This window comes from Vipera ursinii (assembly GCF_947247035.1).
Source record: "Vipera ursinii genome assembly, chromosome: 1".
Lineage (NCBI taxonomy): Eukaryota > Metazoa > Chordata > Lepidosauria > Squamata > Viperidae > Vipera > Vipera ursinii.
The window spans coordinates 207699577-207725489 of NC_139512.1; the positions used below are offsets into that span (position 1 = coordinate 207699577).

The 25913-nt window shown below is 41.2% G+C and overlaps 2 protein-coding genes across 6 annotated transcripts in view; one reads left to right on the top strand and one right to left on the bottom strand.

The window, feature by feature from the left end:
- Positions 1-25913, bottom strand: part of FKBP1B (FKBP prolyl isomerase 1B) — a 56875-nt gene that overhangs the window by 24720 nt on the left and 6242 nt on the right. Inside the window, exon 1 of one of the 5 annotated variants that reach the window (XM_083379914.1) lies at positions 1858-2009. The exons of 2 other annotated variants lie outside the window; for them this stretch is intronic. Coding sequence is in view for 1 of the 3 variants with exons in the window: in XM_083379913.1 (XP_083236039.1) it covers positions 1858-1894 (37 nt within the window). In the remaining 2 variants the exon portion in view is untranslated. Of the gene's footprint in view, positions 1-1857; positions 2010-25913 lie in introns of those variants that run through there. 2 more of the 5 variants (XM_083379913.1, XM_083379915.1) reach the window with 2 other exon arrangements.
- Positions 14262-25451, top strand: LOC310645506 (WD repeat and coiled-coil-containing protein-like; the record flags this gene model as incomplete). Its single annotated transcript, XM_083371293.1, has 3 exons — positions 14262-16166; positions 22435-22555; positions 25173-25451. The coding sequence occupies 3 exons, from the start codon at positions 14262-14264 to the stop codon at positions 25316-25318; spliced, it is 2172 nt and encodes a 723-aa protein (XP_083227419.1). The 3' UTR covers positions 25319-25451.

A 25913-nucleotide genomic window follows, 5' to 3' on the forward strand; every position in this document is an offset into this window, starting at 1 on the left:
TGATGGCAAAAAAATCAGAAAGTGAACTTTTTCCAAATTAAGAGGGTGTGGAGGATATTAACAAACTCTACCAGTTTAGCATACAGTACTACAATTGTTAATTGATAAAGTACTGTACTTGTGATTTGCTTCACACATGTAAGCTGTACCTGCTTAAACAACCTGCCTTCACCTCCTAGCACCCCACCCCAATTTAAGTTCAAACATCAGTCTCACCTCTATGCTATGTTGCTGGAATTGGGCATCTCTAGTTTAATGAAAAGAAGGACTACGGGTGACATGATAGTGTTCCAAAAGGGTTGCCACAAAGAAGTCGGGGTCAACCTATTCTGGAAAGCACCTGAAGGCAAGAGAAGAAGCAATAGATGGAAACTAATCAAGGAGAGAAGCAACCTAGAACCAAGGAGAAATTTCCTGACAGAACAATTAAATCAGTGGAACAACTTGCCTCCAGAAGTTGTGAATACTCCAACACTGTAAGTTTTTAAAGAAGAGATTGGACAACCATTTGTCTGAAATGATATAGTTTCCTGATTGAGCAGGGGGTTGGACTGGAAGACTTCCAAGGTCCCTTCCAACTCTGTTATTCTGTTACACATCTGTTGAAGTAAGCTGCGGGTCACCAAAAGTTTTATACCTTTTAATGAAATGGGTTGATTGGAAAAGATGCTACCAGATATGCCCCTTAAAAGCAAGAACTTTGCAAACCAACATGAGTTTGCATCACCACTCTTTAATATCCATTAATAATAATTAATAATCTCCTGCTAATTACTGAGCACTTCCCCTGATTCTCCCAAGACTGTGCTGCTCAGTGCTGCAGTTGTAATCTTGGCTGCTTCAAGAATAAAAGTCTTCTCCAGGTTGGCACCAAGAAACAGATCTCCTCTGTCTGCTAAATGGTGATGGTCACTATAATTTGCTCTTGTTACTAAATTACTTCACCGTGCTTGGATTTATGCAGCTGTCAGCAAATGCAATTTAAATAAACCCTAATCACTGCCGGTGGCTGCTCTTGCCAAAAATTGCAAAGGACTGACCCCATGGAGCCCTCTAGATATTTTTCTTTCTTTATGCCATTCTGGAAAGACACCAGCCTCCATATTCTAAATCAGGAAGTCTCAGGAAGTCTTGCTTGACAGCACTGTTATTACTCCTGGCACTTTCCCCCTAGATTTTCCTTTTAGAGCCTCTAGGTTTCCCTACTCTTCGAGCTGTAGTTCCTAATATCTGGAGGAAAGTCACCCCAACTCCTCACCATCTCTGATCGTAAACTTCCATCAAACGCTACAGAAGGCATTCTAGGAAACTAGATTGCCTCGGCCAGCACAGATTATGACAAGGGAAACACAGGTGAGGGACCAAGTGTACAAAAATTCAATCCAGGTCACGAAGAATACACGAATACACCACGCTGATCACTATCCTTAATTCAAGATTTTGGTTAAATTGAGTCCATCCGAGAAGTCCATTTGCTCTTCCCCCTACACTGACTCCCTAGGACTGATGTTGGTCCTTTGCTGTCTAGCACACCCTTTATCTCTCGTGGGATTTTTTTTTAAAAAAACAACAACTCAAATTCAGCTTCCTGTCCCAAATACTGGTTTCCAGTTCTCCTCTGAAGCCTTCATTTTTTTTAGTTTCTCTCACACATACGAACATGCACGCACGTCCCCCACAGACACCACCTTGGCCCCTGCAGCAGTTGCAGAAGTGGCGGCGGCGGCAGGCGCGCCTCCTCTCCAGCTCCCTCGGGCTACAATTCCACACACACACACACACACACACAAACCATCTCCGCAGTCTCTTTTCCCAACCCGAAAGTCACAAAGGGAGGCAAAAACTATGGAGCCGTACCGTCTCCCGGAGAAATGGTCTCGACTTCCACTCCCATGACTTCCACGCCCTAGAATTCAGCCGCAGCTCCCCTCCAAATCTGCTCCTTATCCCTACTTGTCGTTCACAGCCCCGGCTCCGCAAGGCTCTTCGGCAAAGGCATACCCCCTTTCACCTGCCCTCTGAGCTGTCCATCAGGGCGTCCAGCCAACGGGAAAGTTGGGAGAGGGTGTTCTTTGGCTCCTTTAGCCAATCGCCCTACTCCATGGCAGAAGAAAGGCGGGGCTGTCGGAGAGGGAAGGTGTGTGTGTGTGGGGGTGGGTGGGTAGAAGCTTAGGCTTCGTTGGACTCGCTCGGTAACAGCTTGGAGTAAGGGGGCGGGCGGCTAAAAGCACAGCTGAATGGAAATCTGCTTCCCTGCTGGATAGCCGCGGCGACGGCGGCTGCTGCGCCTTTGGCGGCGGGATGTTGGCTCTTTCAGACGTGCGGGCAGAGCTATTCTCGGGGCTAGCGTTCGTGTGTGTGCGCGCGCGCGAGCGTGTTTTAACGCGCAGAGATTGCACCAATTCGCTCTGCTGAGTTCATTCCTTGACGGGTATGGAATGCATCCGGGGAGTCAGCCTCAGCGGTATCTAACCACCTTGGGCAGACAGGCCTAGGCACTTCATGAGTGCCAACAGCGGGGGCCCCCCCTGCTCCCCAAGGGCGCAGCTGTTTGTTTCTAGGGGAAGCTGCTCTTGACTTCGATAAGATAGACTAAAAGTGCATGTAGTCTTCGACTTACAACAGTTTGTTTAGTGACTGTTCAAAGTTACACTGGCACTACAAAAAGCGACTTACGGTGTTTCACACTTAACAACCTTGCAGCATCCCCATGGTCAGATGGATCAAAATTCAGACGCTTGGCAAGTGGTTGATATTTATGATGGCTGCAGTTCCCTGGGGTCGGGTGATCAGCTTTTGCAACCTTCTGACAAGTGAAATCAATGGGAAATCCAGATTCAGTTAACAACCACATTATTAACTTAACAAATGAAATTATTCACTTAACAACTGTGGCAAGAAAAGTCATAAATGGGGCTGTTGTGTACTGGGTTCACTGCAGAGGAATGAAGACGAGGTGAGTGAGTTCAGCAAAGAACATGGGTTTATTGCTTGCTGGATCTGAACTAGAGAACTGGGCTGCAGATACAGCAATTTATACCCTGGCCCCTAGACGGCAGCCAGTAGGTTTGAAGCAACCTATTGCCGCCTAGGGGCAACCAATAGCAGCGCTGGAGACGGGTTGTCTGAGGTGCTGGGAGCCATTAGCTAGCTCCCAGCTTAAACAGCCTAACAGCCATTACCACATGGTATTACAAGCAAGCCCAATACCTTACACCCCTCCCCCCTTAGTTACGAACAACATTATAGCAACAACAGAAATAACTACAGTGATACAATTACAAAGACTTAACACTGGTGAGGATAGGTTCCACTTAGCAGCACAATACAGTACTGTACAACATTATAGCTCCATTGTTCAATACAATCTTGTGGGTCAGCAGTTAACACAAGGTACATACAACATTATAGCTTTATTGTTTCAACACATAGTCTTGCAATTAAGCAGAAGGTTTGTGTGCCCTCGTGGAACGCCTGGGGGACCCAGGCACTTCCTGGCCTACCAGCTTGCCCGCCGGGCTGGGTAGGCCAGCATCTCTCAGTTCAATTGATTCAGGCTGGTTTGGAGTTCTCTGGCTGGCCTTTCCAGGTTGGCCCACCCCAGTCAGTTTGTTCCACAGAGTTAGCACAGGGGTTGTAAAAGTCTGGTTGGCTATCTCCGTCAGGGGACCCATGTTGCACTTCTTGACTCCCCTCCTCTACGGCTAACTCCTCGTTGCTTGGGCTGTGTGAGCCTTCAGAGTCTCTGCATGGGCCGGCTTGGCTGCCGGTTTGTGGGCCTTGGTAAGGACTTATGATGTAGTCCTCACTTAGTGGCCGTTCTGGGAAACGCTTCCTGAGTTGGTCAATGTGACGCCGGACAACTCGCCCTCCCTCCAGCCCCATTTCATAAGAGAGGGGGCCTGAAATTTTAGTAATTTTTCCCGGTACCCACAGATTCCCTTGCCCATAATTCCTGGCCCACACTCCATCGCCCACTTGCAGCCCCCTCGGGGGGTCTTGGACGCAAGGCTTCTGCTGCCACCCTATCTGGATGTAACCTATTCAGTTTCGTGATCAGCCGCCTTCCCCAGTGCAGCTCTGCTGGGCTTTTCCCTGTAGCTGTGCAGGGCATGGAATGCTGGCAAAGTAAAAAATCTGCCAATCTGTGATGCCAGTCCCCAGTCACTATAGGCTTCAGTGACTCCTTCGTGGTCTGGACCATGCATTCAGCTTGACCATTGGTGGACGGGTGAAACGGGGCCGACGTTGCGTGCCTGATGAGATTTGCTCTCAGGAAAGCCTGAAATTCAGCCGCAGTAAATTGGGCTCCATTGTCAGATACTATGACATCTGGCAGCCCATGCGTGGTAAAGAGTTTCCTAAGCACCTGGATGGTCCTAGCAGTAGTCATGTTTGTAACTGGTATTACTTCAAGCCATTTAGAGTGGCTGTCGACCACTATAAGGAAGAGCTGTCCCTGAAGGGCCCCAGCAAAGTCTATATGAATTCTAGACCAAGGGGTGTGAGTCTCCTCCCACCTGTGCACTGGTGCGTGCGGCCTTTCAGGCCTTGATTGTTGGCATGTGTAACAGCCATGCACTTGGGCCTCAATGGCCTTATCTAATCCTGGCCACCATAAGTAGCTTCTAGCTAAAGCTTTCATATGGACAATACCTGGATGGCCTTCATGCAGTGATTGCAAGACCCTATCTCTTAGTGAGGTGGGGTCTATGACCCTGTTCCCCCATAGGATACAACCCTTGTGAGCTGATAGCCCGTGTCTTCTAGTGAAATAACTCTGAAATTCAGGGCCTGAGCTTTTATCCAGCCACCCTGTGTGCACCCAAGAAAGCACTCTACTTAGTGTTTTATCAGCTGCTGTTTCTGCAACTATGGAGGGGAAACTCTGGCAAGTTCTGAATGGACAAAACGCAGGACGCTGGGGCCGGATCTGGTTCAATTTGTGGCAGTGGGAGCCTGCTTAGGCCGTCTGCATGGCCCATTTCTTTGCCGGGTTTGTGAATCAGCTTGAACGTGTACGCTGATAAAAAAACAGACCATCTCGGCATTCTAGGGGACAATATCTGGGGTGTCTGTTTGTCTATGGTGAATAACCCCAACAGCAGTTTGTGGTCTGTGAAGACCGTGAAGTCCCTGCCATATAAGTAGTCGTGGAATTTTTTTAACTCCAGCTACAATGGCCAATGCCTCCTTGTCAATTTGAGTGTAATTACGCTCAGCAGAGGACAGTGTCCTTGAATAAAATGCAATGGGAACTTGGGTTCCATCTTTCTCTAAGTGGCTCAAAACTGCACCCCACCCCATATGGGGACGCGTCACACGCTAAACAGACTGTTTTAGACTCCTTGAAATGGGTGATAGTGGAACTAACCGACAGAAGTGCCTTCAGGTCCTGAAAACTTTTCTTATGAATGCTGGTCCACTTCCAAGAAGCTTTTTTTTATGTAAGAGCCTGTGAAGTGGCTCTGCCACTGCGGCCTTGTTAGGAAGAAACGTGTGGTAGAAGTTGAGGAGGCCCAAGAATGCTTGCAGCTCTCCTTTGGTTTTAGGGCTAGGTGCCATTTGAATGGCCTTCACTTTGGACTCAGCTGGGTGGATGCCATCAGCATCGATGCAAAACCCCAGAAATTCAGTTTAGGGAACCCCAATACTGCACTTGCTCTTCTTTAGTTTGAGGCCTGCTTCTCACAACCTCTGCAGGATGGCTCTGAGCCTCCTTGCTAACACCTCTGTGGATTCTCTGGCAATAAGCACATCATCGAAATAAGGGCAAACCCCCGGAATGCCCTTGAGTGTGCGCTCCATGATTCCCTGAAAAATGCCCGGGGCTACACTTACCCCGAATTGCAGGCGCTTAACTTTGAATGCCCCCCTGTGAGTCACAATTGTTTGTGCTGCAGCCATGGCCTCATCAACAGGTAGTTGCTGATAGGCCTGTGCCAAAGCTAACTTCGCAAAAATAGTGCCACCCTGCAGTGATACCAGGATGTGGCTCACTACTGGGACTGGGTAAGCATGTTGTTTAAGGGCCTTATTGATTGTGCATTTATAGTCCACACAGATTCTGACTTCTCCGTTGGCCTTAAGAGGTATTACGATGGGAGTTTCCCACTCTCCACCATCTACTGGTTGCAAAACGCCCTGTTTGACAAGCTTGTCTAATTCCGAGTCTATTTTGTGCTTGAGGGCAAAGGGGACCCTGCAAGGCTTGATCCTGACAGGAACTACATTTGGGTCTAGTTTGAATGCTATAGGCAGGCCTGTGTAAGTTCCTAGAGCAGAATCAAAAACGTCTGCGAATTCCTTGCAAACTAGATTTGCGACTTGTGTCCGGTTGATTCCGGTTACTTGGATGCCTAGTGCATCAAACCAATCGAGCCCAATTAGGCTCGTTCTCTGGCCCCCTACTACGACAACATCCAGGTGCCCTGAAATCCCTTAAATTTAATGGCCAAGGTGGCTTCACCCTTGACTGCAACTTTTGCGTTTTGAAAATCTGTTAAAATTATGTCTGAGGGCCTCAATTTGGCCCATCTCCTACTGCGATTACACACAAAATTAAATGTGTCCAGTGAAATAATGGAAACGGCGGAGCCTGTGTTGAGCTCCATCTTACAGGGGACCCCTTGCAGCTCCACCTGAAGTCTATATTTGGGTTTAAGGGGGTGTTGGGCCCTGGTGTGACAGACACTTCTGCGGCTTGAGCAAAACCCCATGCTGAATAATAATTTAATAATAATAATTTTATTTGTATACCGCCCTTCTCCCGAAGGACTCAGGGCGGTGAACAGGGCAAACATATAAAAATACAAAGATACAAAAATTAAAAAAGAATTAAACGAATGTCCAAGCTAAAACAATAGGTAAAAATATTTACAACAACAATAAAATCCCAACCCATCCCCCATCAGGCCAGGCCGGCTTGCTCAAACAAATAAGTCTTCAGATCGCGCTGGAAGGAGCGAAGGTCGGGCGCCATCCGGAGCCCCAGGGCCCTGGTACCTCTCCTGGTTGGATCGTCTGACCGGCAATGCGATGGCCAGTCCCTCTGGCAACCTCTGCAAACTGCTGCAATGTGGCCAGTTTTCCCGAAGGCCTGGCACGTGGCTGTCCGGAACCTGCAGTCCGAGCGTTGGTGGTGGCCGCCACAACCTGGACTTCTAGGCAAGGGATCTGCCTTCTAATTAGTCTCTTGCTGCTTGCTGCTGTGGTGCTGTGGGTCATGCTGTCTGTGCAGCTTGTCAACTTCGGCGTCTTCTTCTGACTCCTCGGTGAGTTCGGTGTCCTCGTGGTGGACAGCTTCTTCACGTTGCATCGTTTTGGCGGGCTGGATCGTTCGGACGGCTGCACCAGCAGCTTTGTCCGCCATGACCTTGTTCTGGGCATCTGCGAACCACAGGACCTCTCTGGCAAAAAGTTTTTGCTGCAGCTCTCGATTGCGGAGGCCGCAAACGAGCCGGTCTTGAAGTTGCTCTTCAACGTCTGAAAATCGGCATAGGCATGCGGCCTGCCTCAAGGCCGCGATGGATTAGGATGCAGTTTCTTCCGGCTGCTATATTCGTTGTTCGAAGGCATAGCGCCATGCAATCACCGACATCTTCGGTTGGAAGTGTTCTCCGAGCTTCTTCTTCAGTTTGGCGTAGGAGATGGATTCCAACGGCATGGGCATGAACAGGTTTTCAGCCAGATAGAACATCGCTGGGCCGCACACACAGAGCAGCATTTAGTCAGCCTTTAGTCCGTCCTCTGTGACCTGGTTCGCCCGAAGGTAGTTCTCGACCTGGGACAGGTACGAGGGCCATCCTTCTGGTTTCTTGATGTCGAAGTCTCGCAGCCTTCTGACCTTGGGCATTCTGCTGGTCTTTGCGGCTGGCTTCTGCGTCTTCAAATCCTGCCTCTCCATTGCTCAGGGACCGGTCCTCTGAGCACGTGGTCACTAGCATGGCTTAGCTAGCGGACCGTAGGGGGGGTAAATTGTTTTTCCCACCAGGCGTGCACTGCCTCTCCCCTAGTGACTTTCAGCTCCGACGGAGAAGCAGGATCCCATCCTCGTCGCCAGTGTTGTGTACTGGGTTCGCTGCGCAAGAATGAAGACAAGGCGAGTGAGTTCTGCAAAGAACATGGTTTATTGCTTGCTGGATCTGAACTAGAGAACTGGCCTGCAGATGCAGCAATTTATACCCTGGCCCCTAGGCGGCAGCCAATAGGTTTGAAGCAACCTATTGCCGCCTAGGGGCAACCAATAGCAGTCCTGGAGACGGGATGAGGTGCTGGGAGCCGTTAGCTAGCTCCCGGCTTAAACAGCCTACCAGCCGTTACCACGTGGTGTTACAAGCAAGCCCAATACATTACAGGGGTAAACACACTTAAATGTTTCACTTAGCAACATAAATTTTGGTCTCAAATGTGGTTGTAACTCAAGGACTACCTGTATTCTGTTTTGTTTTTTCCTCGTAGCACAAGGGCGTCCATCTTCACTGGATCACACAAATGGACATTTTGAGGAAACCAATGGTTCCTTTTCAATTTTGGAAATAGCTGAGGTGGAGCTGTGATGTTTTTTGTCCTACTTAAGAAACTGGGGTAACCTACTTAAGGACTTGAAAAAGCTGGCTGCTGCTTTTTTTTACTTCAGATAGAGAAGATTGTGAGCTTTCCTTATTTAACTTAGATTCTTTCTCTGGTGCACTTTTTCTACATTTTATTGATTTGTTTTTGATTTTTTTATCCTGCCTTTCTTATATTTATACCTCAAACAAGCATAACAAATACTCCTTCCTCCTATTTTTCCCACAACAACCCATGAGGTGAGTTGGCCTGAGAGAGATTGACTCAAAATATGAACAAAGAAGCAATAAAATGCTAAAGACAATGAATAAACCACAAAATAACCAAAATGCAATAAAACAACAAAAATAGGAAGTACCAATAGTGAAAATCCAAAAATATATGTTGATTGTATAAAAATCTCTGGTTCAGAAAAATACTTTTACTGGTAGTCGTTTAATGATTTTTTTCAAAGTTACAGTGGTGCTGAAAAAATGGACCAAACTTAGTACTTGAAGTTCCAGCCATTGTAACATTTCCCCCTCAATCACGTTTGCTATCTAAGTGCTTGTCTTGGTCATGTTTATGACATCACAGGGGTTCACAGTCAGAATAACAGAGTTGGAAGGGACCTTGGAGGTCTTCTAGTCCAGCCCCTGCTCAGGCAAGAAACCTTATACCATTTCAGACAAATGGTTGTCCAGTCTCTTCTTAAAAACCTCCAGTGTTGGAGCACCCACAACTTCTGATTAATTGTTCTGTCAGGAAATTCCTCCTCCTAGGTTAGATCTCTCTTTGATTAGTTTCCTTCCATTGCTTCTTGTCCTGCCTTCAGGTGCTTTGGAAAATAGATTGACCCCCTCTTCTTTGTGGTAGCCCCTCAGATATTGGAATTCTGCTATCATGTCATCCCTACAAAGTGGTTTCATGTGGCCCGCAAAGCCATCCTGGAAACAGTGAGGGTACGGCCCCCACTGCCTTGGCCCTGGCCCAGAGACCCTCCTTCTGCCAGAGACCCTCAGATCTGTCCCACTCCTGCCCAGGCCCCAATAGGCACCCTTGATGCAAACGATGTCGAGCTGGCCATGCCCACCCAGTAGGCCATATGCACTCTAGCCACGCCCACCCAGTAGGCCACGCCCACCCAGGCCATACCCACCCGGTCCCTTGAGGGCAACCGCAATGCTGATTCGGCCCTCAATGAAATTGAATTTGACACACCTGGGCTAGCAGCTGCCTTGGCCAGGCAACCCTTGTCAGTAATGGGAGGAAGAAGACAGCAAAGATTAGCTGAGGGGGGGAACAGGGGTGAGTGGTGGTGGGATGCAGGATGGTCAAAAGGGTGTAGATGGTGGGGACATGGGTGGGATGAATTTATTTATTTATTCAATTTTGATAGCCACCCAGCTCAAATGACTCAGAGTGGTTTACAAGTCAAAAAAATATATTACAATTAAAACACTAAAATCATTTTAAAACAATAAAAAACAATGAATTTGAAGTGCTTGCTGTGGTTGTAAATGTGGCCAGGCTGCCAAGCACCTAAATTTTTATCACATGACTGCATAAGACTAGCCATAATTAACATTTATTCAGCTTCATGGTAATTTTAAATAGCCACTGAATGAATAGCCTTTAAGAGAGTACTACATATATCTGCTGCCATGATAATCTCACACTTGTGCTTTGTTTCCTAAAGTTTATTTTACACTGTTGTACTATTTTGAATGTATATTAATGGAATATTTTATATTTTATGCATAACTAAGAGATTTACTCCAAGTGAAAACTTGAGTACCTAGTTCTGAACAGTGAAATAATTTAAAACCATCATGCCTACAGTGAAAAGAAAGAAAAGAACTTTCTTTTTAATTCTTACATTCAGGCTTGACTGAGTCTGTCTCTTTTTCCACACCTGGTTGCTATTCTCTTCCTTCATATCAAACCATATTCTGTGTTAGCTGACTTTTTGTCTTTTCTAAACCCTGAGTCCAGTAAGCTGACTTATGCTAAAAACCACTTTTTTCAAATAAGGCAAACATGTACGGTATATTTGGATATCACATCAGTGAATTACACATTCTTCTCAGAAAAAATGGTATACCTGGTCTTTTTTTTAATAAAAGTTTTATTAATTTTTCAAAATTACAGTCTTTAGTACTTAGTAAATAACATGTTGTCTGGGTTCAGATATTAACTTCTTCAATATAAATCTGTTCAATATTACACAATCCAGTATTTTTTTCTCTGACCCTCCTTTCTTCTTCATATTTTTTCCCTTTATTACATCATTACAATTTTTGGTACTGTTAATGTATACAGTGTTAGATATAGTAAGCATCTTCATCATATTTTACTAATATCATACAAATAATGTTGTTGTTGTTGTTAGTTGCGAAGTCGTGTCCGACCCATCGCGACCCTATGGTCAATGTTCCTCCAGTTTGATTTCCCATCAGTATTTGAAATGTCTATCAGTTATGGTTTTCTCAATATTAATTACATTTATATAGCTAAAAGTTTTATTCAAATCAATCCTCTTATCTTCATATTTCCCATATCAAAAAAGAAAGAAAAAAAACTTAATTCTAAATCATATCTTGCATTGTAAAGGTCTAATTATATCTAAGGGTCTTCTATTCTTTTAATCTTATTCAAAGAAATATTTAAACATATAATGCCTCCTCTAAAAGGTCAAATCTTCTGTCTTTTAAAACTGAATCTCAGTTTCTTTCTTTGCCAAGTCACTTTCCAAACCAGGCAATTAGATCACCCAAGAATTTTCTTTCTATTTATGTAAAAATTGCTTGGCATGGTGAAGACAATTTAGGGTATTTTTTTTGGTGGTGGTGGGGAATTCTGTCCATTTATATTCCTTAAACAACTCCCAGTTCCTTTCTCCCTCCGTATCTCTTTAATCCACATCTCCCACTTTGTGACATTTCTCTTAACAGCTCTATATTCTCTTTCTTAAAATATTTTTCCTTGCCATCAGATATATTTTGCAGGCTTGAGGGTAAAAGGTCTTTCCCAGCATTAGGCTCTTCTCCAGTGAGTCCTTCCTTCTCATTAGGTGGCCAAAGTTTCAACTGAGTTTCAACTTCAGGATCTGGCCTTCTAACGAGCAGTCAGGGTTGATCTCCTCTAGGACTGACTGGTTTTCTCGCCTTGCAGTCCAAGGGACTTGCAGGAGTCTTCTCCAGCACCATAGTTCAAAGGCCTTAATTCTTTGGCGCTCAGCCTTTCTTATGGTCCAACTTTCACTGCCATACATTGCAACTGGGAAGACCATAGCCTTGACTACATGCAATTTTGTTGACAGGGTGATGTCTCTGCTTTTTAGTGTGCTGTCTAGATTTGCCATAGCTTTCCTACCCAGGAGCAAGCGTCTTTTAATTTCTTGGCTGCAGTCCCTGTCTGCGGTGATCTTGGGGCCCAGGAAAATAAAATCTGTCACTATCTATTTGCCAGGAATTGAGAGGGCCGGATGCCATGATCTTGGTTTTCTTAATGTTAAGTTTTTATTTATATATAGTTGTTTGTATTTTCCTTCTTTTAATCTCTTCCATCTCTAAATCCATTTCCACTTCTGATTTCTGGATTGTTTGTTCATATTTTGTAGTCATTATCTGGGAGCTTTCTAGTTGTAGATTTAATTTGTAGATTTGCTCATTTATATTGTCTAAATTGTTTTTAGTCTCATTATTTCAACAATTGTTTGGTGAATTAGTTGTAGCATAGAATATATTTCTTTCTGAAAAGTGTTTGTTTTTCTTGAGGCATCATTCCTGGAGATTAGTTTTCTGGTATTTAACTGTATCCTTTAGTTTATAATCCAATAGAATCCAAAGTATAGGTTCAGTCTGAAAGCAATATTTTATAGTAATCCTTTGTCTCAAGTATCCCAAAAATTGTCACTCAGGCAAGATTATAATCCACAGTGTTCAAAATGTTCGAAATGTTCAACCTCTCTGAATACAGCTCAAAAGTCTCTCCCAGCCTGGTGTAGTCCAAGATCAAATTTTTCTTTCTCTCCCACTAGCTCTTAAAGTTAAAAATCCAAGCTCAGTAGGTATTTAGGTCAGGATGATAAATATGCCAAAATATTTTCCTTTATTGCCACCTGTCCTCCCAAGGTAAGAATTAACAAGCAAAGCAAATTATGGTGGTAGACACAAATCCACCACTAGATGTCATTCAAAGTCCATTGTCCACTCTTAAAACAAAGGATCGATTTCTTATATTTCGCTTCAATGTGTTTTTTTCCAAAGAGAAAATCTTAACAGTTATCTCAGTTTTCAAATTTATTAAAATTGTAGCTTTATATTACTTCCACTTCAATACTGTGTGTTTCTGTCCCCCATAAAATTAAAATGCTGCTTCCATTTACATTTGGAGGTTTTTAGCTTCTTGGGAGCCTTTCCCAGGAAATTCAGTTGTAAAATAGTAAAGAAAGGATCAATATTCTCACCCAGTTCCAAACTTGCTGTTTACGATGTCTTAAGTAGTGCTTTTTTTCCCTTCAGTTGTCAGTAGCTAATGGCTGGCCACAGGAATGTAGCCAGTCTTTCCCCTGCTGGTTTGGAGGGCTTTCCTTGGATTGAACGGAAAGACTGCTGTTTCTTCGTGATCAACAAGGCACCCCTCCTCTTTATTGCCTCTTTGGGTCGATTTTAGGCCCTTTTCAGGGCCCCTAGCAGGGCGAAATCAAGCGCAGAAAGCAGAGCCCTGCCTTCCTGCGGCCTGTCTCTCCGCGACAAAAATTGGAAGTCCCCAGTATATCTGTTCTGTTATAAAGTGCCAGAAGGGAAGTACTAAATATATACATCTGAGATACTTGTATTAACACAGCAATTCGAAGAGCCTTAGCAAAATCAGCCAGTGGAAGATACTGTTCATCATATTTTTAATTATTTCTAATTCTAGTATAGCATGCTTTATTACAGAGATGAAAAAATGTTTTACAGGTAGTCTTTGACTTATGACCTATTACTTAATGACTGTTGAAAAATACAATGGCTGCTCTCTCCCCCCCCCCCTCTACACACACACAATTGCACTTTGTGTGCTTGGCAACCTGCTCACTTTTACAGCCATTTGCAGCATCCCACAATCACATAATTTTGAAGGTATGGTTATGTTTAGCTAGTTTTCCCTTCGAAGAGCATAAGAGCTTGGTTTAGTTCATGCTACAACTGAAATTATTCTTCAGCACTCAGAGCTTTCTTCCATTGAGTACAGAAGAGATCTTGATATACTTCAGATATTAAAGTGCTATTTTTAAAGCCCAGTCTTTAAAAGTTAAAAATAGTCTTTTAAGAAAATGCAACAGAGATTAGTACTTAGTTAAAGCTCATTAGCTTCTCCCAGGAAAAGAACATAGAAAGAGCAGGCTGGACATAGATTTATTCTTAGAGTGATAGTAGTAGAATTTCACAGCGAAGGATCCATTTTAAATTGCCTTTATCAAATTTTAGTAACAATTTGTTGCAGGAACTTTGCACTTTGATATGGCCCAAGGGCTAATCAATAATCAATAAAGACTTAAAGACTTAAAGACAGTGAAGGAATCTGCAAGCTCAAAAGAAAGGCCATCACTTACCAACATGGAAACCGTTTACAACTAGAAGACTTCGATATATCAAACTGTTCTAATGAATTTGATGGAGCTTCTACTTCAGAGCAAGCAGTACTAACAGAAGATGTCAATAATGGAGCTAGGAAGAGCTAAACTTCCTAGAACTGGCCTTAATGCTTTATACCAGGCTATACATCCAATATATGGGATTGCATGGACAGATGGCAAGCAAGTTACATTGATACCATTGCATTTTCACAGCAAAGAATGGAGGTTTGGCGATTCAATTCTTATTGGTCAGTTTGAACATGTTCAAGCACTTTATTGGAATGCATGCTTTTCTGCCGACTTGCCAGCTCTGCTTGCTGTTCAGCATAAGAAGCATGTTAGCGTTTGGCAGATCATCCATAAAGTTTTGGAAAAGAATAAGTTGATGGTTTTCCAGACTTGTGAAATTGCTGAGCCGTTCCAGTTGCTTCCTCAAGGCTGTGTGTGGCATCCAAAGAGGGATATTTTGTCAGTATTTACCAAAAGGGATGCTTCTGTTTTATATGCAGTTCGCTTAGACAATTCCAAGGTTAAAGCAGACATTAAAAGCAGTGGACTCATTCATTGTGCTTGTTGGACCAAAGAGGGCAATCGTCTAGTTATTGCTATAAGCAGTTCTCTTCATTCCTATATTTGGGATGAGGCCAAGAAAACACTGAATGCTTGCACTTTTTGCCCAATATTTGATGTTGGAGGCTATATCTGTGCTATTGAAGCTACTTTGGATTTTCAAATTGCTGTGTCTACTGAGCTTCCTCCTGATAAGGTGAATGGTTTAAATGCTGGTATTACATCTGAATTACCGATAAGTTCTGAAATGGATTTTATGTCTACAGGTTCTTCGCAGTCTACTCTGATGCTTGGGGATGAAGAATATTCAATGGATTCAAGAAGGAAGTCTTTCGATTCGGTTAAATCAGTAGCAGTGCATTCTGTAGCTTCATCTTCATCAGGCCCAATTGATTTAACCAGTATCCTGGCAAACCACAGGAAACTGGATCGCAATCGTATTCCTTTGAGGAGGAAGGTTAGCTCTTCAGGAAGTGGTCAATATTCTTCACAACTGATCTTAATCACTTTTGAAGGAAAGATAACCACAACTAGAAAAGTCAGCATTCCAGGCATTTTAGTCCCTGATATAATTGCCTTTGACCTTAGTGCTCAAATGGTAGCAGTAGCTTCTAATACTTGCAATATTGTTTTGGTCTATTCAACTACATCATCCTGTATGCCCAACTTGCAGCGGATCCAACTAGAGAGAAATGAACGACCCAAAGGTCTATCCTTTTTGACAGATAAACTTTTGCTACTTTTGGTTGGCAAGCAAAAATTCACCGATCCCACATTTATCCCTTCCTCTAATTCTGACAGATATATCATCAGATTGCTGATGAAAGAATTAATATCTGGAAAAGACTCTTCATCAAAACCTGGGACTAGCCAAACTTTGTCATTCACTTTTGAGCCTTCTGTCGTTAGCCTTCCTGAGAAAAGAAGCCATTTTAAGAACTTTGCTTCAGGGGATTGTATTGTGGAGCAGGAGCTCTCGAGACCTGTTAATACTTTTATTCAATCACCCAGTAGAAGGAAACACAAGCTGGAAGTGAAAAGTCCCAATTATGAACAAACATCCCCATCCAACGTGTGCGTTTTTTATGAAAAAGGAGCCTTGAGAAACTCATCCGTTCTAGAAACTTTGGAAGCTGAACCACTTAATCGGTCCATGGCCTTCTTTGGTGCTGAAACAGCTACTAGATTTTCCGATACATCTAAAGTAGCACAAAAATCTTTAAATTCTCCTAAAAATAACATATTGGAAAATGATAAAAGAGCAGCTGAATTATCCATGAATCTGGAAAGATGGTATAGCAGCTTCAGTGACTTACACTTGAGACTCCTTGAATTAATAGAATATACTAAAAATGGGAGGAGATTCTCTCTTGTCTACCCTTCTTCTCAAGAACCACCTTTCATATACATCAAGTACCAGGTAATTGTACAATGTTTTCCCTGTAAATTGTTTTGGCAATTTGGTACCCATTGAGGAAGTCTTTAAATTGTTTAGCAGGCTGCATCATTTTGTGCTCAGTTTAAGTCTTGCCCAGGAAATAATGACTGTTGTGTCTCATATCTGGCTTTAGAGTAGTGAGATTTACACATTCTTTTCTGTTCGGGTGATTGTCATTAATGTATTAGATGTCCAATTTGGTTTTCAATTTGACGGTATTAATTATAGCAATGAACACTCAATAATGTGGTTTTTAAAACAATTTTTAGAGAAACAAATTATTGCATCAGTATGTCAGTAATAGTACACGTTTAAAAGTTTCATTTATAGATTCAAAGGATTATGAAATATAGTTCTTTACATAATAAAGAAATATTAAAAGCATAGGAATTCCTTTCTTTTTCTAACATCTTCATGCAGTACAAAAATTCCCTATGTATAAAAAACACCCATTTTTCCACTGTTAATGTTTTTATTTTGGTTCTTGCTGTTTCAATGTTTCCTAAAGCACATGACAGTACTGGAGACAAAGCACCACCATCTCGTCTGATATTTTGCTTATTTCAAAATCTAAGAACACAACATTAGCCTTGAGTCTAAAAAAGGAAATTCAAAGTTCTCGTACTCCTGTTAGATTCAAACACACACATGCAAATACCCCACCATAGCTTTGCTGTTTTGTTTACAGGAGAAGAGGCTGGAGAAATTTCTGAGTAATTAACCTTTTCTTTAAAAGCATTTGGGTTGATGCAGTATGTATTTCAAAATTTTGGAATATGCTTATTAACATATTGTATTTCACAGAACATGAAAAGAACAGAAGGAAAGTGTCAGGGGGATGTAAGTTTACATTGATTAGACTGATTAGAAATATTTATTTATTTATTAAATTGATAGGGCTGCCCACCTCAATTTCTGTAGGTGTAAAGGAAAAGTGGAAATTTAGGATCATTCTTGGTTGTTCCAATATTCACTCATCATAGATGTGAAGAACTGATGAGGGGGAGGATAGAAGATGTCCTTAAGCTATCCTAAAAAGGGAAGACAATTTCTGTGATTATATACGCAATTCCCTAAATATACAGCCACAAGCAGTTCATTTGCCTTCCTTCCCATTTTTCCTTTCCTTTGTATTTGGCCTCCTAAAAGTGGACATGCCCAAATGCAATCCATAAGACTCCCAAATGTTGTATCAAAATGTTAATTTTATGTAACAGTCTTTAAATGTATGCCTAATAGCAATCATATTAGCTGTACTGAATTTTGATTCAAAAGAGCCTTGGTGGAGCAGTGGGCTAATGCCTCCTTAAGTAACACCAGCTGCCTGCAATTAGTGCAGGTTCGAGTCCCACCAGGCTCAAGGTTGACTCAGCCTTCCATCCTTCCGAGGTAGGTAAAATGAGGACCCAGACTGTTGGGGGCAATAAGCTGACTTTGTAATAATGCCGCTTGGGGGGGGGCTGAAAGCCCTAATAAGCAGGCATATAGAATGAAGGCTATTGCTAAGCAAAAAATTATCGTACATGCCCTTTGGACCTGAAAATGTTGCACATTTCTAAAGCCAAATAAAAAACAAACTCATTTATAGCACAAAGCTGCAAGGAAAAAGTGGTATCATACAATACTTTGATGATTTTCTGTTTCAAGGAGATTTTAGAAGATGAAGATATTTCAGTGATCATAAAATGACTCTCCCCTCCCCATGACAACAGTGTATTAAAGGAACAGAAAGTGACCTTAATAAAGCAAGTTAAACATACACAAATAGTGGAAGGTAGTGTAATAATAATTCCCCAAATAATTGGGGAAATCAATTGACTGAATCAAGAGAATCACTGTAATTTGGCAAAGTCATATTTAATAACTGCAATCAGGAAAGCAGTTGAGAAGTAGACTGAAAACACAAGATTATGAAAACAATATGAATGTAAAATTGATGTTTTATAGTATATAGCATGTTGACTATTGAAAAACGAGAGATAAAACAGTTTGAAGAAGTGGAAGGGCAATAATTAAAATAGGAGATAGTGAATGCATAATTTTAAGCAAAGAAAAAAGGATAAAGAAATGAAGTTCTGAGATGAAGTTCAGAATAAATGAAAATTCTGAATATATAAAAGACAGAGTACTGTACTTGTTATCCAAGACGAGAATTGTGTTACTTATTCTACATTTTCTGCTGCTAACAATTTTATAGTTTGAAGTCTGATTAATTCTTAATTGTGATTCTGTTCAGGGGGTGGTAGTGTGGCACAGATGGCGTTCTGTTTGGTAATGATTTTTTTCACAATGATTAATAGCAATTTGCATCAAAGTGAACAAACAGAATACAAGAAGTAGGGAAATAAAGTACAACTCCCTTTTTTTTTCCAGATGTTGCTGAAATACAACTCCCAAATCTTTAGGCAGCATGAATGTATTGATACATGTTGGGAGTTGTAGTTCTGAATGGAAACAGATTGCTCTTTTCTTAAATGTTCAGTATGTAGATCTGAAGCAAGCGAGGATGCTTTATGTCTAATATGGGCATCCTCTGAGGTCTGCAGCAACTGACTTGTGATAGTCTGGATGTCACAACAGCCCTTTTAATACCTCCCCATGTCTAACATTAATTACCTTACTTATGCTAATGATTGTAACCACTCGCCTTATATACTAAAATCCTCTAGTACTTAGCTAACCCTGGGTGCACATAGTCAAAAGAGATCCCATTATTCCATGCAGGGGCCAGGCATCCAGTGAATCTTCCATTAGAAGATGTGTTTGCTAAGCATCAGCCAGCTCTGAGCAACTGAAAATCACCACTGTTTTTACCTTACCATTTCTTCTTTCCTCATCTCACCATTCCCTGCCCCAGACTCTGATTTGAAAGAATCTTCATTTGCCTTTTTGTATTCAGTACCTTGAGTTTCACAATGCTATAAAACAGACAGGTCAAACACAAGGCCCGGGGGCCGGATGCGAACTGGTTTCATGTGGCCTGCAAAGCCATCCTGGAAACAGTGAGGGAACAGCCCCCACTGCCTTGGCCCTGGCCCAGAGACCCTCCTCCTGCCAGAGACCCCCAGATCTGTCCCACTCCTGCCCCGGCCCCCAAGGCACCCTTGATGCGAACGATGTAGAGCTGGCCATGCCCACCCAGTAGGCCATATGCACTCTAGCCACGCCCGCCCAGTAGGCCATGCCCACCCTGGCCACACCCACCCGGCCCCTTGAGGGCAACCGCAATGCTGATGCGGCCCTCAATGAAATTGAGTTTGACACCCCTGCTATAAAACAAACTCTTGGGACTGTAAACAAACACCGGAATTAAGCTGTCTGTAAATGGGAAGAGTTCACTCACTGTATCTTAAAGAAGCTGCCCCCCCCCGCCCTTCCGAGGTTTACCGGTATGTGCTATTTGTTGAGGTTCAGGAAAATACACATTTCAGTTAAGAAGCTAGTGACAGGACAGCAAAATAAAATAAAATGAAAAATTGGGGATGAATGATAACTGTTATGGTTACAAGAATACACCACCTCTTTCAATAGTGCTGTTTTGACTTTCTCCTCAAGAAAGTATTCATAGCTTCTTAAATACTGTGCCTCACCTCCTTCCGGCAAGTTAGACAACCTGGGATCAGTAAGGATCAAGCCCCCAGATGTTGAAGCCCTTTCCACAAAAAATTCTGTCCACCTTTTAGGAGTTCACAAATTCAAAGGAATGCTACACGACTTCACAAGTTCCTCTCTCGTGAAGCTGTTGAGCAAACGATGTGTTTTCATCAGAAAAATGCCTAGAAAAAAAATCTATGGCCCACCACTTTCCAACAGAGAATACCTAATCTTAAAACAGCACATTGGATAGCACACTGCAGACTCAATCAAGGCAGAGAAATATTGGTGCTTAATGTTTCCTAAACCACAAGATAGTACTTGAGACAAAATACCACCATCTCCAGTGTGATATGTTATTTATTTAAAAAATGCAAGAATGCAACATTAGCCTTGAGTCTAAAAAAATAAATTCAAGGTTCAAGTATTCCTGTTAGAGTCAAACACACACATGCATATACCCCACCATCCCATTGCTTCTTTTCCTTGCAGAAGTTGAGTTGAGAAATGTTGGAAATTCCAATTGACATAGAATATGATTAAATGTGTGGTATTACAGAAAATGAAATCCTAGTGAGTACAAAAGAGTTTTACTATCTTATGTAGTTATATGTTACAATTATTGCAGTAAAAACAAACCATTGAAAACAATATAATACTGCGTGATGACTAATCTTGTTAAGGATATCTATTAGTAATATCACAACATACCCCCTACAGTCAAAGTTACCCCACATGTAGATTTCATTCTCACTGAGGAAAAAAAACTGACATGGTAATTAATATGGCAATCATTGAAATAAGAATTGGTTCACACATTGTGCTAAGCCATAAATTCGTTTCACTGGTTCTGACTTAGCATGTTGTATAAAACATGCTCTTCTATAATCACACAAATGAAATTAATGCCATTTCATTAATCTAACAGAAATGAAAAAGTGAATTTTATCTCATTGGATATAGCTAGATACATTATATCTGGCTTGCTGTGTTATGTATGTCAAGTGATTTGTTTTCCCTAAAACCCGTTTCTTTTCTTGCTTCTTGATTTACCTCTTTTTGTGCATGTTTTCTTGCATTCTCTCCCCTCATTTGTTTTATTTCATTCCCAGATGTAGATTTCATTACAAGTAGCTTCTTAGGGATTGAAGAAAGTGATTGTGTACTTTCCTGCTATTTCCGTTATACCAGGGGTGTCAAACTCAATTTCATTGAGGGCTGCATCAGCATTGCAATTGCCCTCAAGGGGCCGGGTGGGTATGGCCAGGGTGGGCGTGGCCTACTGGGTGGGTGTGGCTAGAGTGCATATGGCATACTGGGTGGGCGTGGCCAGCTCTACATCATTTGCATCAAGGGTGCCTATGGGGGCCCGGGCAGGAGTGGGGACAGATCTGAGGGTCTCTGGCAGAAGGAGGGTCTCTGGGCCAGGGCCAAGGCAGTGGGGGCCGTTCCCTCACTGTTTCCAGGATGGCTTCGCGGGCCGCATGAAACCACTTTGCGGGCCGGATCCGGCCCCCGGGCCTTGTGTTTGACATGTCTGCGTTATACTATAATGCTACAATATTTATGACTAAACTCAGCCAGTTATTGGGCTCAAATATTGTGCAGTACTATAATGTATAGTACTTTATAGAGCTTGTTGATAAGAAGGTCGGCAGTTTGGCGGGTCGAATCCTGAGTGCCGCGTAACAGAGTGAGCGCCTGTTACTCATCCCAGCTTCTGCCAACCTAGCAGTTCGAAAGCACGTAAAAATGCAAGTAGAAAAATAGGGACCACTATGGTGGTAAGGTAACAGCGTTCCATGTGCCTTTGGCGTCTAGTCAGGCCAGCCACATGACCACGGAGACGTCCTCGGACAAGCGCTGGCTCTTCGGCTTTGAAACGGAGATGAGCACCGGCCTCTAGAGTCGGAAACGACTAGCACGCATGTGTGGGGGAACCTTTACCTTTTATAATGTATTTTGGCCCATTTTTGAATAATGTGTATTTTCTGATCCCAACCATTGTGGTTTGTAAACCATGGCTGTGGGATTTGTGCTGTACCTGAATACAATTAAGGTTGATTCAAATATTATTATTATTATTATTATTATTATTATTATTATTATTATTATTATTATTATTATTATTATTATTATTATTATTATTATTATTCCCTGCTTTCCCAAAACTTTACAGGAGTAACACAAGAATACATGCATGACATGAGAAAATAAAAACATCTAAATATATAAAAGGAATCAATATTGTAGCATTGCATCTCAAATGCTCTCTGGAAGAGCAGTTTTCAGCTGCTTCCACAGGGCAGTTAAAATAAGAGTTAATGATCTCCAATAGGAGGTAATACCTCCCAAATTGCGGGGGGGAATTACCAGCTGCTTTTCCTGGTAAGAACAAATTGATTGGGCTAATAGACATTACACAATATCCAACATTTTCAAATATGATATCAGAGCTGCTGCAGTCTTACTTCTCCATATTGCTTCAAGATTTCATGGGGTTATCTTATGAGTAGACATGTTTGGTTGCTTCCTACATGAAGTACCCTATCTGTTTTGTGTTTCTGAGAATAAGCTGAGCAGATTGAATGACTGATTTCAAATATTACCAATATTTTAATAATAGATTTATTTTTTTATGTATATGTGCTTTTAGAAACGTTCTTCAAATGCAGCAATAGTTGAAGAAACTCGCAATGTTCTACTATACAATGGCAAAATCCATTTGAATTTAGTCCAGCAACTTTTTGATCTGCATATTGTTGAAATGAAACACGGCAAGTCCTCTTTATTATATAATAGTTTTAGTGAGAACTAACTTTTGGGAACCTGAGTTACACGGGGTTTTTTTCTCCATAACCCAGCAGTACAATGTTCAATTGACCTTTGTTCCTGAGCCTAGGCAGGACTGTGAATACTCTATTTATGGATATATTAATGCAGAAAATGGATTGGAAATACAGGCAATTCTCATTATTTGCAGTTCTGTGAAAATGCTGCATATATTAGCAAATTAACAAATGCTGAAACCTGAGTTGGGAGCCTGCATGTTTGGCAATTCTGATTGTTTTGCAGCCCCACATGTTAGCAAATAAGCATGACACTGCTGTGAATACAGATTTGGGGATACAAAAAACATTTTTTTCAGTAAGCCAATTCATAAATACAGAACTGATGAATAACAAGGATTGCCTATAAATTGATAGCAAGGTAACCAGGACTTTTTTTCTCATAGAACGCTCAGAACGGCCTTCGGCATCTTTTTTTTTGTGTGCAAAAAACAACAACAACAACCTCCCTCTATTGGCTTTCCTAAGCCTATTGCAGGGCTAGGCAATCTTGGCTCTTTTTTATGACTCATAGACTTCAACTCCCAGAAATCCTGAGCCAGCCATGCTGAGGGGAAAGGGAGAGGTTTCCAAACTGAGCCATGCTGGCTCAGGAATTCTGGGACATGAAGTCCTTGAGTCATAAAAGTGCCAAGGTTGCCTACCCTGCACTAGAGGAGGACATTAAAATTATTTACAGGGTTACTTCTTTAGGAACTAAACTTTTAGAATCTAAAACAGCTAATTCAAAAAAGCCAACAGGAAAGAACCTCACATTTTACAGCTGCTTCTGTCTTTTGGAAGATAAAATTAGATAACAAAATAATCTATTTCCTATGTTAACATCTCTGCAATGAAATCAATAAAGGTAACCGGAAAGAAATGAGAAACATTTTTCTCAATGTAATATGTCTTAATTTAGCTGATGCTAGAAAAAAATAGTATCTTTTGTACATACTCTTGAAAACTATTTTGAATCTAACCATCTATTACAACTAAACCACTTTAAATTAAACAATTCTTAAGAATGAAATATTCTTAATTTGGACTTTACTTTTACTGTTTGGACTGTTGTGTGCTTTGAAAAATAGATTATTTAGAATCTAGTTATGTTGCACTTCAGTCTTTAAATAATTAACCTAGTATATACATAACAATATATGATGTTTTCCATGGTGAGCTTAACATCAATAACAACATTTATTTAAAAGGCTAAAATAATATCTGGTGGTATTATCTGTACATTAAAATTTTGTTTAGTCACAATCTTTCACTTTTCACATTCTGGACAAGCAGCGGTCATGTATTCTAGCAAAAGATGTTACATGTGTGCATAAGCGTAGTCAGTAGCATATGCCTTTTTAAAAATGTCAAACATGCAAAGAAACAAAAATAAGTCCAAAATATCTGTATTACATCCAGAAATGCCAACTTTGTAACCAATATTTTTCATCCATAACTACGGCACCCTAAGGATACCTGCATACATGCAAATGCTTCTCTGGGATCAGTAACGCAGCAGGGACAATTGTACTAAAAAAATTTTATCACATGATAATTTAGTGCCCAATAAAGCTGCCCTTTTGTATCATAGCAATCTTATCAATTTACTAATGTTTAGTCAAATCTAGCCCCATGGTAGCATTAAAGAGAAAAGCATTGTTATAAAATAAGTGGTTGAACATAGATGCTAAGCCATATGTGACTTGCTTTATTTTGGGTTAGTATGCAGCCTAAACTCAGCCAAACTATGGTCAAAACAATGATTCACTACAATACATAAATGCAGCTTTAATCTTTAACATACGGTAGTTGATAACAATTGTACAATAAGCTTTCTTCTTGTTGCCTCTCCTTAAATGATTTAAAATCATAAGAAATAGTTTTTATTAGGTTTACTTAAAGTTCCCAATATATCAAAAATGCATACATAAGCAAGAATCGCTTCGTTATGTACAACATACCACTTTAACAAGAACTTAGAATATGGTTTTTAAAAGATAGTATTTAAAAATAGTTAAAAGAATTCTTTTCAGTAATCAAGAAAGAAATTCAGATTGTGAGTTTATTGTGTTCTCCAACATTTTAATTTTCCCCGGAAACTAAAACAAGGGGGATGCACTATAAATATTTAATATTCATTTCAGATATAAGCCTCAAATGTTAAAGCCTTCCATTATACTTTTAAAAAGTTGTATATTACAGTAATTAAAATATATTCATAAGCTTTTACTTAGCTAGCTATTTTATTTCTGCAACAAGAGATAACTTCATTTTTCTTCATAGAAAAATATATCAATATAATATATACTTTTATAATATGCAAATATCACATTAGAGCCAGTCTTTTTGTAAGTATCAAAGGTAAAAAAATAATTCACCGTGTTATCCATTTTTTGCTTAAAACTGAAACCAGACATGTAATTTTTGTAACACTATTGAAAAACATCTTTTAAAAGGAGCACAAAGGAATATACTGTATACAGATGCACACTTAATATTTAGACAAATGCTTGTATATTTAACTCATGCATACATCTTCTGACATTTTTTCCCTTTTCCCTAGGTCCTTCCTGGATAGTTCTTACTGCGGATGGTGAAGGTTTTATTCCAGTAGCTTTTAAAGCAAAGCAGGAGATCGTCATAAGGGATGGCAAGGATAATTTTGATCCCCAAGAAAGTTACGCGTTCAAAGCAAATTTTTCATCATAACCAACAAGCATGATGAGATAGTCAGGAAATTAAAAAAACACATATTCTGGAACATAAAAGAACTGAAAATGTTAGAATTACCAAGACTTTCAAGTATATTTTAACTGTAATTTACAAGAGTTACCTAGCAGTGTATTTTCTCTTCAGTGGCTTACTCTACATCAGGGCTTTTCAACCTTTTCACCCATTGTACCTCTTTTAGGATATGGCAACATCCAGTACCACCAGTCGCCTAGCTCCAGCCATCTCTCACTTAGGCTTGTGCGGTGCTGCTACTGATTCAGCTCATTCTCCTCCCCCGCTACCACTTTTCTAGGATGGTCGTGTACCACCTGCCAGGTGCCAATGTACCACAGGTGGTACCCGTACCACTGATTGAAAAGCCCTGCTCTACATTAAGTAATCAGGATGGTTCTGATTATTAAGAAGGGAATGCTGGATTTAAAATAAGGTCATGATAAAAAATAAGCTCTGAAGCCAATCTGATATTCTATGCAAAAAAAATCTATCAGGTGTTTATTTCAAGTTAGTACCACCTTTAGGGAACTTTGCAGATGAACAAACCATATATTATTTTTAAAATAACAGCATAATA